This window comes from Equus caballus, chromosome 2, assembly GCF_041296265.1.
Source record: "Equus caballus isolate H_3958 breed thoroughbred chromosome 2, TB-T2T, whole genome shotgun sequence".
Taxonomy (NCBI): Eukaryota; Metazoa; Chordata; class Mammalia; order Perissodactyla; family Equidae; genus Equus; species Equus caballus.
In genome coordinates this window covers 118,739,132-118,752,948 of record NC_091685.1, presented here as the reverse complement: position 1 = coordinate 118,752,948, position 13,817 = coordinate 118,739,132, and the positions used below count along the sequence as shown (strand labels likewise).

At 35.9% G+C, this 13,817-nt stretch overlaps 1 protein-coding gene and 1 long non-coding RNA gene across 51 annotated transcripts in view; one reads left to right on the top strand and one right to left on the bottom strand.

Moving 5' to 3' along the window:
* CAMK2D (calcium/calmodulin dependent protein kinase II delta) overlaps positions 1 to 13,817 on the bottom strand; it is a 292,611-nt gene that overhangs the window by 24,175 nt on the left and 254,619 nt on the right. For 19 of the 50 annotated variants that reach the window (XM_070259745.1, XM_023636665.2, XM_023636667.2 and 16 more), the window contains one exon: positions 8,525 to 8,573. In XM_070259745.1, coding sequence (XP_070115846.1) covers positions 8,525 to 8,573 — 49 coding nt within the window. Of the gene's footprint in view, positions 1 to 8,524; positions 8,574 to 10,919; positions 10,962 to 12,938; positions 12,999 to 13,817 lie in introns of all 50 variants that reach the window. The other 31 variants (XM_014737894.3, XM_014737897.3, XM_070259724.1 and 28 more) reach the window with 3 other exon arrangements.
* The window catches only part of LOC138923099 (uncharacterized), a 42,460-nt gene that overhangs the window by 26,810 nt on the left and 1,833 nt on the right, over positions 1 to 13,817 (top strand). Inside the window, exon 2 of the long non-coding RNA XR_011436299.1 lies at positions 5,605 to 5,728. This is a non-coding gene — a long non-coding RNA (uncharacterized lncRNA). The remainder of the gene's footprint in view (positions 1 to 5,604; positions 5,729 to 13,817) is intronic.

Sequence of the window (13,817 nt, the reverse complement as noted above, 5' to 3'; positions counted from 1 at the left end):
ACATTACATGATCTGATCTATTTTAAAAGTGTCACTCTGACTACTGTGTTGTGAATAGGCTGTAGGCAGTAACGCGAAGCAGAAGACTGGCTAAGAAGTTATGTCAATAATATAGGCAAAAGATGATGGTATCTTGGACCAGGCTGATGGAAGTGGAGTTAGTGAGAAGTAGTCAATTTCAACCCCCCTCCCCCCCCCCGCAATTGTGTGTATTTTGAAGGGACAACCAGTTAGATTTGCTCACAGACTGGATCTGGGGCATAAGTAAATGTCAGGAGACAAAGAAGGCTGAGACGATGACCCTGAGTATTCAAGGAACTAGAACACAACACAGACACATCAAATGCAGGTTTCACAGAGGCGTTTACACACGAATATGTGGGAAAAAAGTTACAGACATGATATCTAGGAGTAATGCAATTAGATCAAAACACTGCAGCCTGCAAAATAGTGCAATGGAGGTGAAGAGGAGTAAAACAGGAATATTTTCGAGAGGGGCCAGGGGCATCAACGTTTTAAAAGTATAATTTAATCTATAACTTTTGTAACATGAAATATAGAGAGAGTTTTTATATTTGTTTTTAAAGAAAACAATTGAATAGTTTGGGAATGTTCAAACTGAAGCATTATTTTTAAATTGTCTGTTCTAATCTAAAGAGATTATACCAAGCATCGAAATGTATTTGCATATTGCAAATTGTTTTCTTTGGGTACGGAAATACCCATATATACATAATTGGGATAATATGGCTCTAGGAGGGGTGTTAATTTTCCCACAGTAAAACAAATCATAGCAATCCCAATAACTAAATCAGTCTTTTCATACTAAACATGATGCTTATTTTCATATGATGGATTGGCAAATTCTGCTTAACAACATCGGCCAAAGGAAAAATGTTATACTATTACATAGAAAAGAAATAAAGAGAGACTACCTAATTCACTAAGGACAAACATTGTATTCAAATACTCTGGAAGAAATTTTCTTTAACATAGAATACAATTTTAATGCAAAATAGCCATTAATTGGGGAAATGCACCAGCAGGTGGAATTTCATAAAGGAGTATACTCTAAGACTGAGAACTCCTGGAAGGAAAAGGCAAGCCTTTTTAGCCTCAGCCTGGTCTGCGATGTCCAGCATATAGTAGGTGTTCAATAACTTTTTTAAAAAAACCTAATGAGTCCAAATATTTCAGATAGAGGTCTCTTTGATAGTAATTACATGTGTTGTATGTATCTGAAATTTTCTATATTTGCTCACATATGACTGTAGCTATGTCCTTATGTTTATCTTTTAATGAACATATTATATTATTCCCTGTTTTAGAATTATCTAGATACCAGCCACAAACAAAGAAGGTACGTCATCGTGCGGAATCATCTTTGTCTTTTCTAGACTTGCTCATGGGGGCAAGAGAGATGTGGCCAGTGCCGTCTCAGAACACTTTACATTGTGGGTGCCCATAGAATATTTGTTGCACTAAATTGAATAATGAAAATACTACTATTCCAGATGCAAATAATAAAAATCTTTGACTTCTAGATAGTCTCTTCCATTAAGCTGCTTCATTCAGTAATGCTTTCTCTATTTCTCCTTGTAATATCTTAGTTCTCCATTTAACATATTGGTCTGAAATCAAATGACCTGTAAACTGGTAGAATGGACTAAAAATGCAGAGGACTAAGATTGATTTCTTTGGCTGCTTTACTTTAGATTTAATTTCTCCTGAGCACATCAAAAGGATTATAGCAGAAATCCATTCCAGAAAAACAAACAAATAAGGTCAGTTCACTGACTTTCAAGAAGAATCACTACATGATACAGACAAATAATTTCACATAATTTCTAGAGATGTATTTATTGCTAGAAAGTAATACAAACTCAGCAAAGGAGGTAGTATTTCACTAAAGTAATTATTTTATTCTAGTAATTTTGAAATGATATAAAATTCACAGTGCATAAAAACATAACAAATTATGACAACTACTTCATAGAAATGCAAGAGGTCAAATAGTAATTTTAGATATTAAGTTAATTTTAAATAGTAGATACTTTAGAAACATGAACTATATCCCCATAATAATTCTCACTGGGATGCCTTTAAAGAACTACTTTTACAGTCCATCAGTGCTATGATAACATTTTGGATATGCAAGTTAGTGGACACCATTTTTTTCCCCATTGTAATAATATTCTCTAAAACTGCAGTGATTTATTTTTACATTTAAGTTTGAATTAAACGTCTTTCTATAATTATTTTGAACAGTTTATATTATTAACATATATATTGCATTATATATATTACTTTATAATGTATAATTGCACATACTTTAAAAATATGAGATCTCATAAAAATCTATTAATAGTACTGAATTAAAGTAGGCTAGGAAAAAAAACTTACAACTCTGTATTATTGATTTCAATATCTAAATTCTGTAACCTGGGTAAACCTGAGTCACGGGGAAATTAAGCAACTTACTAAGGCAAGTTGGATAAAGGCTGGAACTAGAAAAGAGTGTAGACTCCAGATTCCAACCAGAGTCTAGCTGATATTTTTTTATATCAGCAAAAAAAGTAACAAAGTTATAATCTGAAAAGATAAAGGAGACAACAGGGAGCAATAATGTATTTTTAAACTTGCACATAACTTTAAGTTTAGCAGCTTATTAAACTGGACCATTGTATTAGGTAATGGGAATAATAGACATTAAAAAACAACGTTTTACACTCAATATATATGCAACTATATTATAATGTAAATTAGATCTGACTATGAGATTTTTGACTATACAAGTTGGGAGTCTGATTACCTCTTATTTTTAACTTCCACATAAAGTAATGTCTATGAATGGTAAATGTTACATTTTAAAACTCTGAATTACTAAAATGAATTAAAAGTTAAAAATCTAAGATTTAGAAACTGATGGCAAGAATCTTACAAGATACATATTTTTAGAATTTATGCAGTATTTAATAAAATAATGCTACCTTATTTGCTGTGGAATTTTCTAAAAGTGCATACAGAGTTTTTGCAAACTTGCTAGAAAAGCCATTTATAGAAACTTTGAACTGAGGAAGTTTATTCATCTAGAATGAACCTATGTTCCTCTAAAGATAAAATGAGTAGTTACATGTTTTTGTTGGTTGGTTTCATTTGTTTCATTTTGATTTTGGACTTTGTTTTAAGCTGGGGTTGGCAACAGTTTTGACCCTGTATTTTACCAGCCCCGCTGCAAACCTGAGGCTATCACTGACAAATGTAAGAGGTAAACCTAGCAGGAGGCAAAGAGTAAAAAGAGAAACAGAGTGAGTATTGACGTAAAGTAAAGGAATGTGAAAAAGGAAGAGAAAGAGAAAACGAAGTAACTTTTACACTGGTGGTAGAGGGGAATCAATCCTGTACCAGTCCTACATGTCACTGATCCTGATTTAAAAGTTAAAAGACCAATGGGTAGATACACATATGCAGACAAAAATTTTTCTAAATACCTTTTTAAAAGTCAAATTTTGGATTAGAAACCCTGAAAGAAGTTAGTGTACGCTGCACTACAGGTCTTCTAAGATCCTTTTAACCTAACGGAATGACAGAATTATCAAAGGTCCTTAAATAAAATACCCAGGAGTTTCTTGATTTGCAGATTCCCTTGAAGTAAGAAATGCCTGCAGGACAAGCACTCAGTTATACACCGCATGTGGAACTGAAGAAGACTGGCACCATGCGATTGTCTGTCCCAAGGACTCCTACACAGAAGTGCAGATTTTCATTGAAAACAGAATTTGAGAATCTTCAAATCTGCGTATTTAGTGATCACACTCTCCACTCATGTACAGATTTACAAAAGACAGAAAGCTCATTAATCAAGTGATTCTGTAGATGAGCTGAGACCATGATATCCAGGTGGCATGAAACATCAGCCCCATTCAGGTGCAGGGGTGGCAGCACCTATGCCCTTAATTGGGCCTTTTGCAAACATGCAGCTTCCTTACCATCATGTACTTGTCAGCAAAAGGAAAAAGATAAACAAGACTGAAGTCCCCACACACAGTCAATCTTATAGCAATGCACTTCTGTTTGCTGTACAGGGCTCCATTGGCTTAGGCCTGTAAGAAAGATGAAATGCGGCAAGAGATCCAAGCAGCTGCTGAGCGGTGAGCTGAAGTGAGATTGTGGAAGCAGGATGAGTGACAGAGATGACATAAGGGCAGACAGGAGGACAACTTTGACAAGTGTTGCACAACTTGGAATTCTGGGAAAGAGCAGAAAATGGACCAAACCGATGCACTCCCATCAGGAAGACGGAGCTGGCTCTGAGCAACGATGCTGGACAGGGTATGAGGCGGAGAGGCGCTGTGGCAAACAGCGACAGGTCCTGCGAACTGGGGCTACAGCCACAAACTAAAAGGACAGTCTTCAAATGTATACAGTGCCCAAAGGACCATTGCTTTGGGGCCACCCACGCTCAGAGAGCAGCACTGTTAGTACTGCCATCTACTAATTCAAGGCTACTGACGGCAGCTGTTCTGTAACACCTGAAATTAATCAAAGTAATGCTTTACTACAAATGGATTCAAAACGGAATGACTATTTCAACAATTTTAGACCTAAAAAAATTCATATTTTGAAAACGCCAGTGAATTCTAATAGGAATTTTTTCTTTTTTGATTGTACAATAGGCTATTTTTTATCTCAGTTGCTTCTGTGGAAATAACTATGCTTCATTAAGACTCCCATTTGTTTTTAAACTATAGTATCTTTCCACTACACTGAGTTTGTGGCTGAATTTACTGACATAGCATTAGAGATGATATTTGGTTTTTGAATACAGAACAAAATTAGGAAGTTGCTCAAAAGTTCAACATTAGGAAGTCAATACATTGCCTTGGAGAAAGAAAACAACAAACTCTAGAAGCTTTTTAAAAAGAAGAGTTGGAAAACAATGCAAGTCCCTCAGGATGACCGTGAGCTTGGGAAGGAAAATGTTGTGATTGTAACTAAATGCTGAAAGTTTTTAAGAAGAAGAAAATAAAAGGACTTTTAGACATAAAATACATTTATCTTGGGTCTCAGCTTTTCATTAAGTTTTTCTGATATCTACTGAACTAAATAAGAGAAATGGCCTAAATTATAGCATAGAAGATTCATATAAAGCATAAAGAAGAATGTTTGACTCCAAGTTGTTGAAAGCTCTTAAATAGGACTAGTTCACAAAGAGAAGATGTTCAGGGAAACAGTAGGCATTCAGTAAATATTTGCTTAATTGAATGAAGAAACTGAGATAACCTAGATACAATTCAAGAGTAATGCATAGATTGGGGCTTCATGAAAACCAAAGGCTGTTCTGAATGGAAGCTAACAAGCAGAGCTCAAGGAAAATGGATCTTCTCCAAATCCTGGCTCTCTAGGTACTCCAGGTTCCTCCGAATGTGAGGACCATTAACCTATGACACTTCTGCATTCCTCCTCTTTTGAGAACAGCTGGCCTTTCTACCTTTTTCCTTCACAAGAGGCCAGAAAAAGGTACTCTACTGTTGGTTCACCTCAGTTCCTCCTTTGGCCATGTCACCAGGATGTGTTAATTTTTCTCTCTCTGTTTCTTTACAGTGGAAAGGATGTAGAAGCTGTTACTGCCAGATTGGTCCTTGGGGATGGGACAGAATGTGCACTGCACTAGCATGAGAAGCATGTGAGATGGTATTCAAGGGATCATGTCTCACCATGAAACAACGTAAGTCTAGGTGTTGGTTTAGGTGGGACGGCCAGCAGGAATGGGTGGAGCATGTGGCTGCACACAGGCGTGCACTATGGGAACATGCCTTTAAGAGTCTGTTGCAAAGTGTGGTGTTTCACCCTGATAATAGGGTTATATACAGAAGGCATAGGAGTGGAAAGTGTATGTGTGGAAGACAGGCAGTTTTGTAGATAGGGCATGGTTTTGTAGAGAGGGTATGGTTCTGGTCAGGTTCTATCACTGACGGTCTTTGTGAGTTCCTAGATATATAGGTAAACTTAGCTTCTAAGGGAGCTGGACAATAAACACATCCCTAACCAATCTACCTAGAGCTGCAGCAACCTCTGAAGTAAAAAGAAGACAGCAGTCATTCAAATGTGGAAATTTATTATGGTCTTTCTTAAGGACTGTGCACTGATTAACGGAGAAATTCCCATACAAGCATATCGCCAGAATAATACGTATGTGGAAAACATTTATGACAGTTTCATGTACCATTTGTCTCACAGTCAGAACAGTGCTCTGGGGGATCTCTCAAAGTGTCTCCTAAAGGTTTCTGATGTTCAATATTAAGAAGGTTAGCCACCAAAAGGCTGTATGGATCTTAAAGAGAACACCAACGAGCCCTAATGTGTTCTATCTAGGACTCTGTGACCATATCCACACTAGTAAATTTGAGCAGAAACTTAATTTATTCATTGAGTTCAAGGAAATAAACCAAAGCACTTTGGGCTCAGTTATCAACTGGACACATCTTTTGATCTCAAAATTATACTTAATTTCTCTGACATTTGATGTGTATAGGCTCAGCATAACTATAAAGACAAATACTGTCTCAATTTGTGAAATCCCAGAGCCAAGATGAAACCTATATCATCATTGTGATTTGAAGAAGGGACTGTTTTCTGAGAACTGCTTATACAACTTCATTTCACCAAAAACATATAAATTATAAGGTATGACTGACAGGGACTGTGTTTATACACTGATATTTACATAGGTTAACAGCAATCACCCTACAACAATACTCAGTATAATGAAGAGTCACATTCAGATGAGAAAGACCACTTATGAGAACTCTGCTTGTGAGCACCAACGAATAAACATTTTCCTTGGAGCACGAACCGCACACAGTAAGGTGTTGGTAGTATCCTAACTAACTGTATTCAATTATTTAAGGATTCAGTCTCTCCAGTGGATAATGCACAGGTTATTTCCTCCTTCTGATTCTTGCTCAAGGAAAGGATGTAAAAAATCATATAAACATTTTGCTTGGCTGAAATGGCTAATGAACCCAAAATATAAAGATGATGCTTTCTGAATCACTGGGAAAGCTAAATGGCACATCTGCTCCTTTGGTTAAAAAAAGGATTCTCTTTACCTAATACGGCTGGCATCAGTGATTCAAAAAATTACTTCAGTTTAGCTCAGGGGCAAGAATGAGATGAACAGACCTACTGAATAACATCCTTGACACAGCTATGCACCTTCCCGTTGTGAAAAATAATGACTGACTACCTCTAGCTAGTCATATAAACAGGGAACACTTTAACAGTGTTGGCTGTTCCACTCAACCAAGAGGAAAATATCAGCAGAGGTGACTGGCAACTTGTGGTCTCTAGCCATTTTTATTTCCTAAATTGCCTATATGTTTCCTTGATCTGAGAAATTCCCCATTCTTTATTCTATAACCTGAATATAATTTTTCAAGACTGTATTGTACTAATACCACCTACAGAATTAAAGCCTACGTGATAATATTAGGAAAATAATCTTTCCAGATAGGGTTTAAGCACTGATGGATCATTTCTCTGAATTTATTTTAAACTTCTTTTCCTTTAATACCTCTGTTTTAAATATCTCTATTGCTACCATCCCTTTTTGGAATGGCTTCTAGACAAGTGGCCTGTAGAAACTGTAGTTATGTGCAATGAATTACAAAAATGAGAATAGAAAACTGCAAAGCAATTGAAGCGAAATTAATACTTCTAAAATAGCAAGAGACCAAAAAGAAGTAAGCTAACTGCAAACGTGTGTTTAGTGTGCGTGAGCAGAGGCACTAAGAAGACGTCAGTAGAAACGCTGGCAATGACTTGTGTGCAGCTAAAAGAACTTGGGCAACTGAACTGAATGGAGGGCAAGTATATATTAGGAAAGCACTTGAAAACCAGGATAAAAAGGCTGCCAAAGGGGCTGGCACAGTGGTTAAATTGGCCTGCTCTGCTTCTGTGGCCCATGGTTTGCAGGTTTGGATCCCAGGTGTGGACCTAGCACCACTCATCAAGCCACACTGTGGCAGCGTCCCACATAAAATAGAGGAAGATTGGCACAGACGTTAGCTCAGGACCAATCTTCCTCACCCCACGCCCCAAAAACGGCTGCCAAATGTGAAATTCCATTGACACCCACTCAAGACCATTCCAAGTTTAAAAAAAAAAAAGCCTATTTACATATTCCATTCTTGAATATAAATTGTTTTCTGGAAGGTTTCATGAATGTATGTAATACATTTTTATATTTCCTTTTGATACTATGTTTCTAAACAGTCATTACTAGTTTAAAAGCACAATGTGCTTGAATATACCACACACTGTCTATAATTTAAAAACAGAAAATGTGAAAAAAAATTGACAAAATCAATACATATAACCAAAACAATAATGTACTTGCAAAAAGAAAATTATTTTTGTGTCCTAGTTCCTAAACTCATTAGTCATTTGCAACAAATAGATATTTTTTTCTGATATATATGGAAATCTCAGTTACAATTTTCTGTTCCCAGCTTAATCATACCTTTCACATCTTCATCCTCAATTGTTGTATTTGAACTCTCTGTTGACTCCTGTTGAGAAGAAAACGCACTTTAAGTTGCAAACAATGAATAGTTTGACTGATTTTCTTCTTAGAAAATTGGCAAGTGATGTATATATCATGCAAAATTCTTCAGCAGGCTGTGTGCATATGCTGACATGCAAATGGACAAATACATTATGTGGTTTTAACAGAAATAAAATGCCAAATGCTGCAAACATTTAAAAAAGGGAGTACTCTGGCTGTCTAATCTCTGAAGCAGGATAAATCTAGGTGATTTGGAGAAGCAGCTGAAGTATGCAAATTATTTTAAGAACTGGGTAAAGATGTGTTTGTGTTACAGTGCCCCATAAGGTGTGCTTTTTTCTATGTATTGATGAAAATGACGTTGAATCTTAAAATAGAACAATTTTAATTCCCAATTAATGAGTAAAATAGTCCCTTCTTTGTGTAAGTCACTATATTAAGCACTGAATTCACAGCCCATTTGTCTGCCTTATTTGTTTGTAAAGAGAGAAAGCATTTCACCACATGGTTTGATGAAGAAGCTGAGGGTACTAAGCTGAGATATGCTAAAAGTGTCTTTAAGAAGAACTTCCATGTTTGTGGTCAGCACAATGGAATTATAATGAATAATTTACTTTCAAGGACAATCATATTCTTTTCATTAATTTCTATATTAGAAACTGGCTGTTCCTGATATGAAACCTGCTCCCATAATGAAAAGATAAAGCTATTTCTCTGTAAAACTATAAACGAAGTTGAAAATTAATAAGCACACTTAAAAGGACACTGTAACTGCCAGTAATAAAATACATTCCTTAAAATGATTCAATAAATTTTTCCACTAATAATGTACTAATAAAATATTTTCTAGCAAAGAAATTTAGTAATATTCATAAGAAAAACACAATTTTCTACTTGAAATGATTAAAGGATAGAGCTGAAAAAAGTTGGAAACAAACTTCTAATCAATAGCTACGTGCTCAGTGATGAAAAACAGATTTTGGAAAACGATGCAAACGCCAGTCAGTGTCCTTTTAGAGATTCAGTATTCAAAAAAGCAATCAATTTATATAAACATCATATGTAATATTTAAACCAAAGGGACAGACTGATTAATTAAAGATGTATCCAGAGTCTCCATACACACAAAACCAAAGCAAAGAGTCTTCATGCGTTTCTTAACGTGCCCTAGTGTTCAACTGAAACTCGAGATGAAGGTAAACCCATGCACTGTAAAAAAACTACTTCATGTAAGCAGGGAATATCATGCAGCAACTCTTACAAATGACATAGCTAGAGCTAGCGAAGCGTCCACTCCAGCTGCTATGCTTGGTCTTTCATTTGCTAATGATGTTGGAAAACATTGTTCTCATATGTGATGCTCCTGACTACCTCATGTCTTTTAGGGACTTAGAACACTTTAAGTATCATGACTATAAAATACATCTCATAATAAAGAAAGAACACTTCATGTTTTTTACTTCAATGATTTTAGTATCGATCAACGAAATGTTAAGCCAGAGGAAATGTGTTTTCTAAGCCTTAAACATTGTTGATAAAAATGAGGAGAAGACCCATGACTACACTTAATATTTGAGAAAAGTATAAGAAGTATTTTTTTCCTCCCCTTAGAGATATAATACTGTATGACAAGTAATAAACTGGGAACATGGTGTACATTCAGAAAATGTCTCCTTTCATCCTATAGACGTGTATGCAAGTACTGTTATTTAGTTAACATGCTATGCGAACAATTTACAACAGATAGGAAACATCACAGTCTTCCTACAGTGTAAGTAGTTAAACGTCTGCTACTGAAGGCATATAACTCAACAAAAACAAACATATTTCACAAGAAGTGAAACAGCCTGATTCTCCCCAAATTCACACCAAACAACATCAACAAGAAATTAAAAGAAAAAAACACTATGACAAAAGAATAAATAAAAGCAACATTTAAACAAATACCTATGAGCTCAAATTGATTTTTTTGAAGACAGTGGAATGATATAGCAAGAAATTCTAAAATTTCATGCAGAATACATCTACAGTACAATGCACAGACAGGCATGGGAAAAAAAAGACCAGATGGAATTGCTTAAGATACACAGTCATCTTGACATGAAGACTTTATTTAACCCGACTTTTATTGACTAACGGTATAATTCATTTCTCTTTCAAGATGTCATTCATTTTTGTTTTGAAAAAAATATGTGTACAGTTCTAGATAAATTAGGCCCAAAAGAAAGTGTGGCAGAAAAAGGGTGAGGAATTTCTTTCCTATTTTTAGATAGTGAATTAATTTTGCTTGCATATTTGATGAGATGTGTAATCTTGTTAAAGCAAGATGATGTCGATTCTTTCTGAATACCTTGTTTCCATCAGGGTTGTGGATTACAGTAGTTTGGGGCTCCTGAGTGAGAACAAAATAGAGAAAGAAACAGGTCGCATTGGTAAGTACATTCTTACTAGTGTGAGGGACAGAGCAGAGTGAGCCAGCTGACAAAACTAAATAGTGACAAGAGCTTAAGCGATGTTAACTACCGTCAGAGGTCGCAGCTGACAAGATCTCTGATGAAAGATCTCCCTGGTGCACCCATGAGAGAGGACACCTCAGCACCCAGCAGCAGCATGCAAAGACCTTATTCGTGATCAGCACACAGACAAGGCTTTGAAGTTTGGAGACCTAAAGAGGCACTCACTGTTTCACAGAGTCCTGTACCAGACAGAGCTTTCCTTTCTTCTTTAATAAGTAGCCTGTTAATATCTGCCCCATGGGAAACTAGCCAAGGACACTGGAGACTAGAACTCTTTGAGATAATCTCAAATTCTTGTGAAGATATTTTTCAGCTGTAGTGCTTTGAGAATTGATTATGGTGTCATCACTATAGTTAATACACAGATAAATACCCCTGGAAAATCTACAACCATTGGACCATGCTTAAAAAAGGGGTTATCCTAAAGAATCTATTTCAAAGGTCCATAAGAAAGTCTAAGGAACGTTTAAAAAGTTCATTTAAAGGGTTCTAGAACTAATTGTATAATCACCATAATTTGAGATATAGTTCCTGTTAAATTCTGTGTTAATTCATAGATAAAAGAAATTTCTGCTTCATGGACAATATATACAGAAAATTTCCTTGTAAAGTCATGCTTTTCCATGAAGAAAATATTATTCCTCCTATTGCTTTCTACTAGAAAATTGAAGAAATATTCCCACATGGAAAATAACACTCTAACTGATTTAAAAAACGATTCAGTGTCCATACGTTAACGGCATGCTTGGCACTTTCATTACATGATGTCTCAGTAACCGGGTGTTACTACAACCGCAAGTGCCTTCCCTGCTCTCGGATCTCCTCTCCACCACAGTTTATGCTGCTGTACTTAGAGAACATATTCACTGCTTCCTTTCTTCCTTTTCCCGGCTAGAGGTGTGATCAACACTCTTTTTTACTAATAGGTAACTTGCTATTTTGGTGTATCCTTCCTTTAAATGTTTTTAATTTGAGCCTTCGGTCAACCCAAGTGAAATAATCCCCTAACATTTTCAATTTATTTGAAATAACAGTACCAAGCACAGCAGAAAATCAGAAACATTTATGAAAATCATAAATCAAAATATGGAATAGTTTGGGGGAAATATTATGGAACTCAGAGCACTGAATGCCAGTATTCAAATCTCAAATTTTAACAACACTGTCTCAAAGTGTTAAACTGATTTAGTTGTGAATGGTGTGAATTTGATTGAAATGACAAAAGTATTTTCCATTGATAACACAAAGCTCTCAGATATGCAATTTCATTCTCTGGATTAAAGTGAAACAGTGATAATTTAATTTAAAACACAACAAACAAAAAGCCTTAAATTATCTAGTACCTCTTTATCTCAGAAGGTGAGGTCTTACAAAGCCCTGCTGTCTTTTAATAAGAGGAACATGAGGACTCTGAATAAGGTCTACATTGACAGTTGTCTAGCAATCATCCCCTTAGCTCTCCTTGATGTCAACATTGCGTCATGAAAGGAAGAAACCATTGTCTGCATAATCTAGAGCTATCATCAGAAGAAGAGCTAAGAGCCACGAAAGCGCATTCTACTGCATTTCTAAGGCAGCATGCAACGATGTCAACTACAGAGACCACAGCTATCAATACAATGCTCAACAATGAAATGAGGTCATCTTATGTTAGAAACACACTGCTTGACAACTACCTTAACAAAAAGAAAACAAAAAAAAGAACGTTTTTCATCTTAGAGAAAGCAAAAACAAAAACAAAACCCAACAAAAGAAAATATTTATATATATGTATCTATATAGTGAAAGCAAATGAGAGAAACAACAGAAAACAGTAAAGAACTTAAGAAGGGTTACAAAGAGTCCAGGTATACCAGCGCCGGGGTAGGAATATTTTCTTTGGGGCTGGTTACCACGTTGGCTTTGTTGTTTATCTGTAGGTATGCAGAAAATAGAAACAGAGATGCCTTAAACCCCTGGGTAGCCAATGTCTCTATATGCAGCATGTCTACATGGAGAAATAGACATGAAAATAAAGACCCACTGAAGACGAACATGAAAGACACTGTGAGGACTGACAGGAATGATGATCAGGTCTAGTCTCCGATGGTCACACACAGGCTAGTGTCTGTGATGATGGAATGATAAAACAGACTTGGCTGCTTTGGCTGTGCCACCTTAGCAAACAAAGAGCTGCTTCAATGGAGCGCAAATCAAGTTTCAGAGTATGAAATAACAGAAACATTTTCATACTCTTCAAGTTGGATTCTGCTTCCCAGCTTCAAATTGTTCACTGTTAGGAATACATTCCTTTTTTCATTTTATTCTTGAGCCTGAAGTCACACATACACTGTCTTTCTCTGGGGAACCATCATCACTTTGTTTAGTAGGCATCCAATTAAAAAACTCATCTTCTGAGGAAATTCAGGATTTATATTTTTTAAAAAATGATAACTCTTGGTCGCCTTTAAAAAACACATCTTCAATTACAAATGCGCAAATACTCAATGTAAAAAGACTATTTTTCAACGTTGTTTGAGAGGAAAACTACATATTTTCTGTCAAAGTGTTACTGCTATTGTTGAAGACTATATTTGGTAATATCACTCCTCTGCTTTAACATAATTGGGTTTGAACTTAAAGAAGAGATCATTGTCACTACGGAAGCCACATTGTGAAAGCAATTCAGAGGGTCAATGATTATCGTAACGGGCCCACAGAGAAGACTCTTTGTAGACAAGTGGCAACTTGAA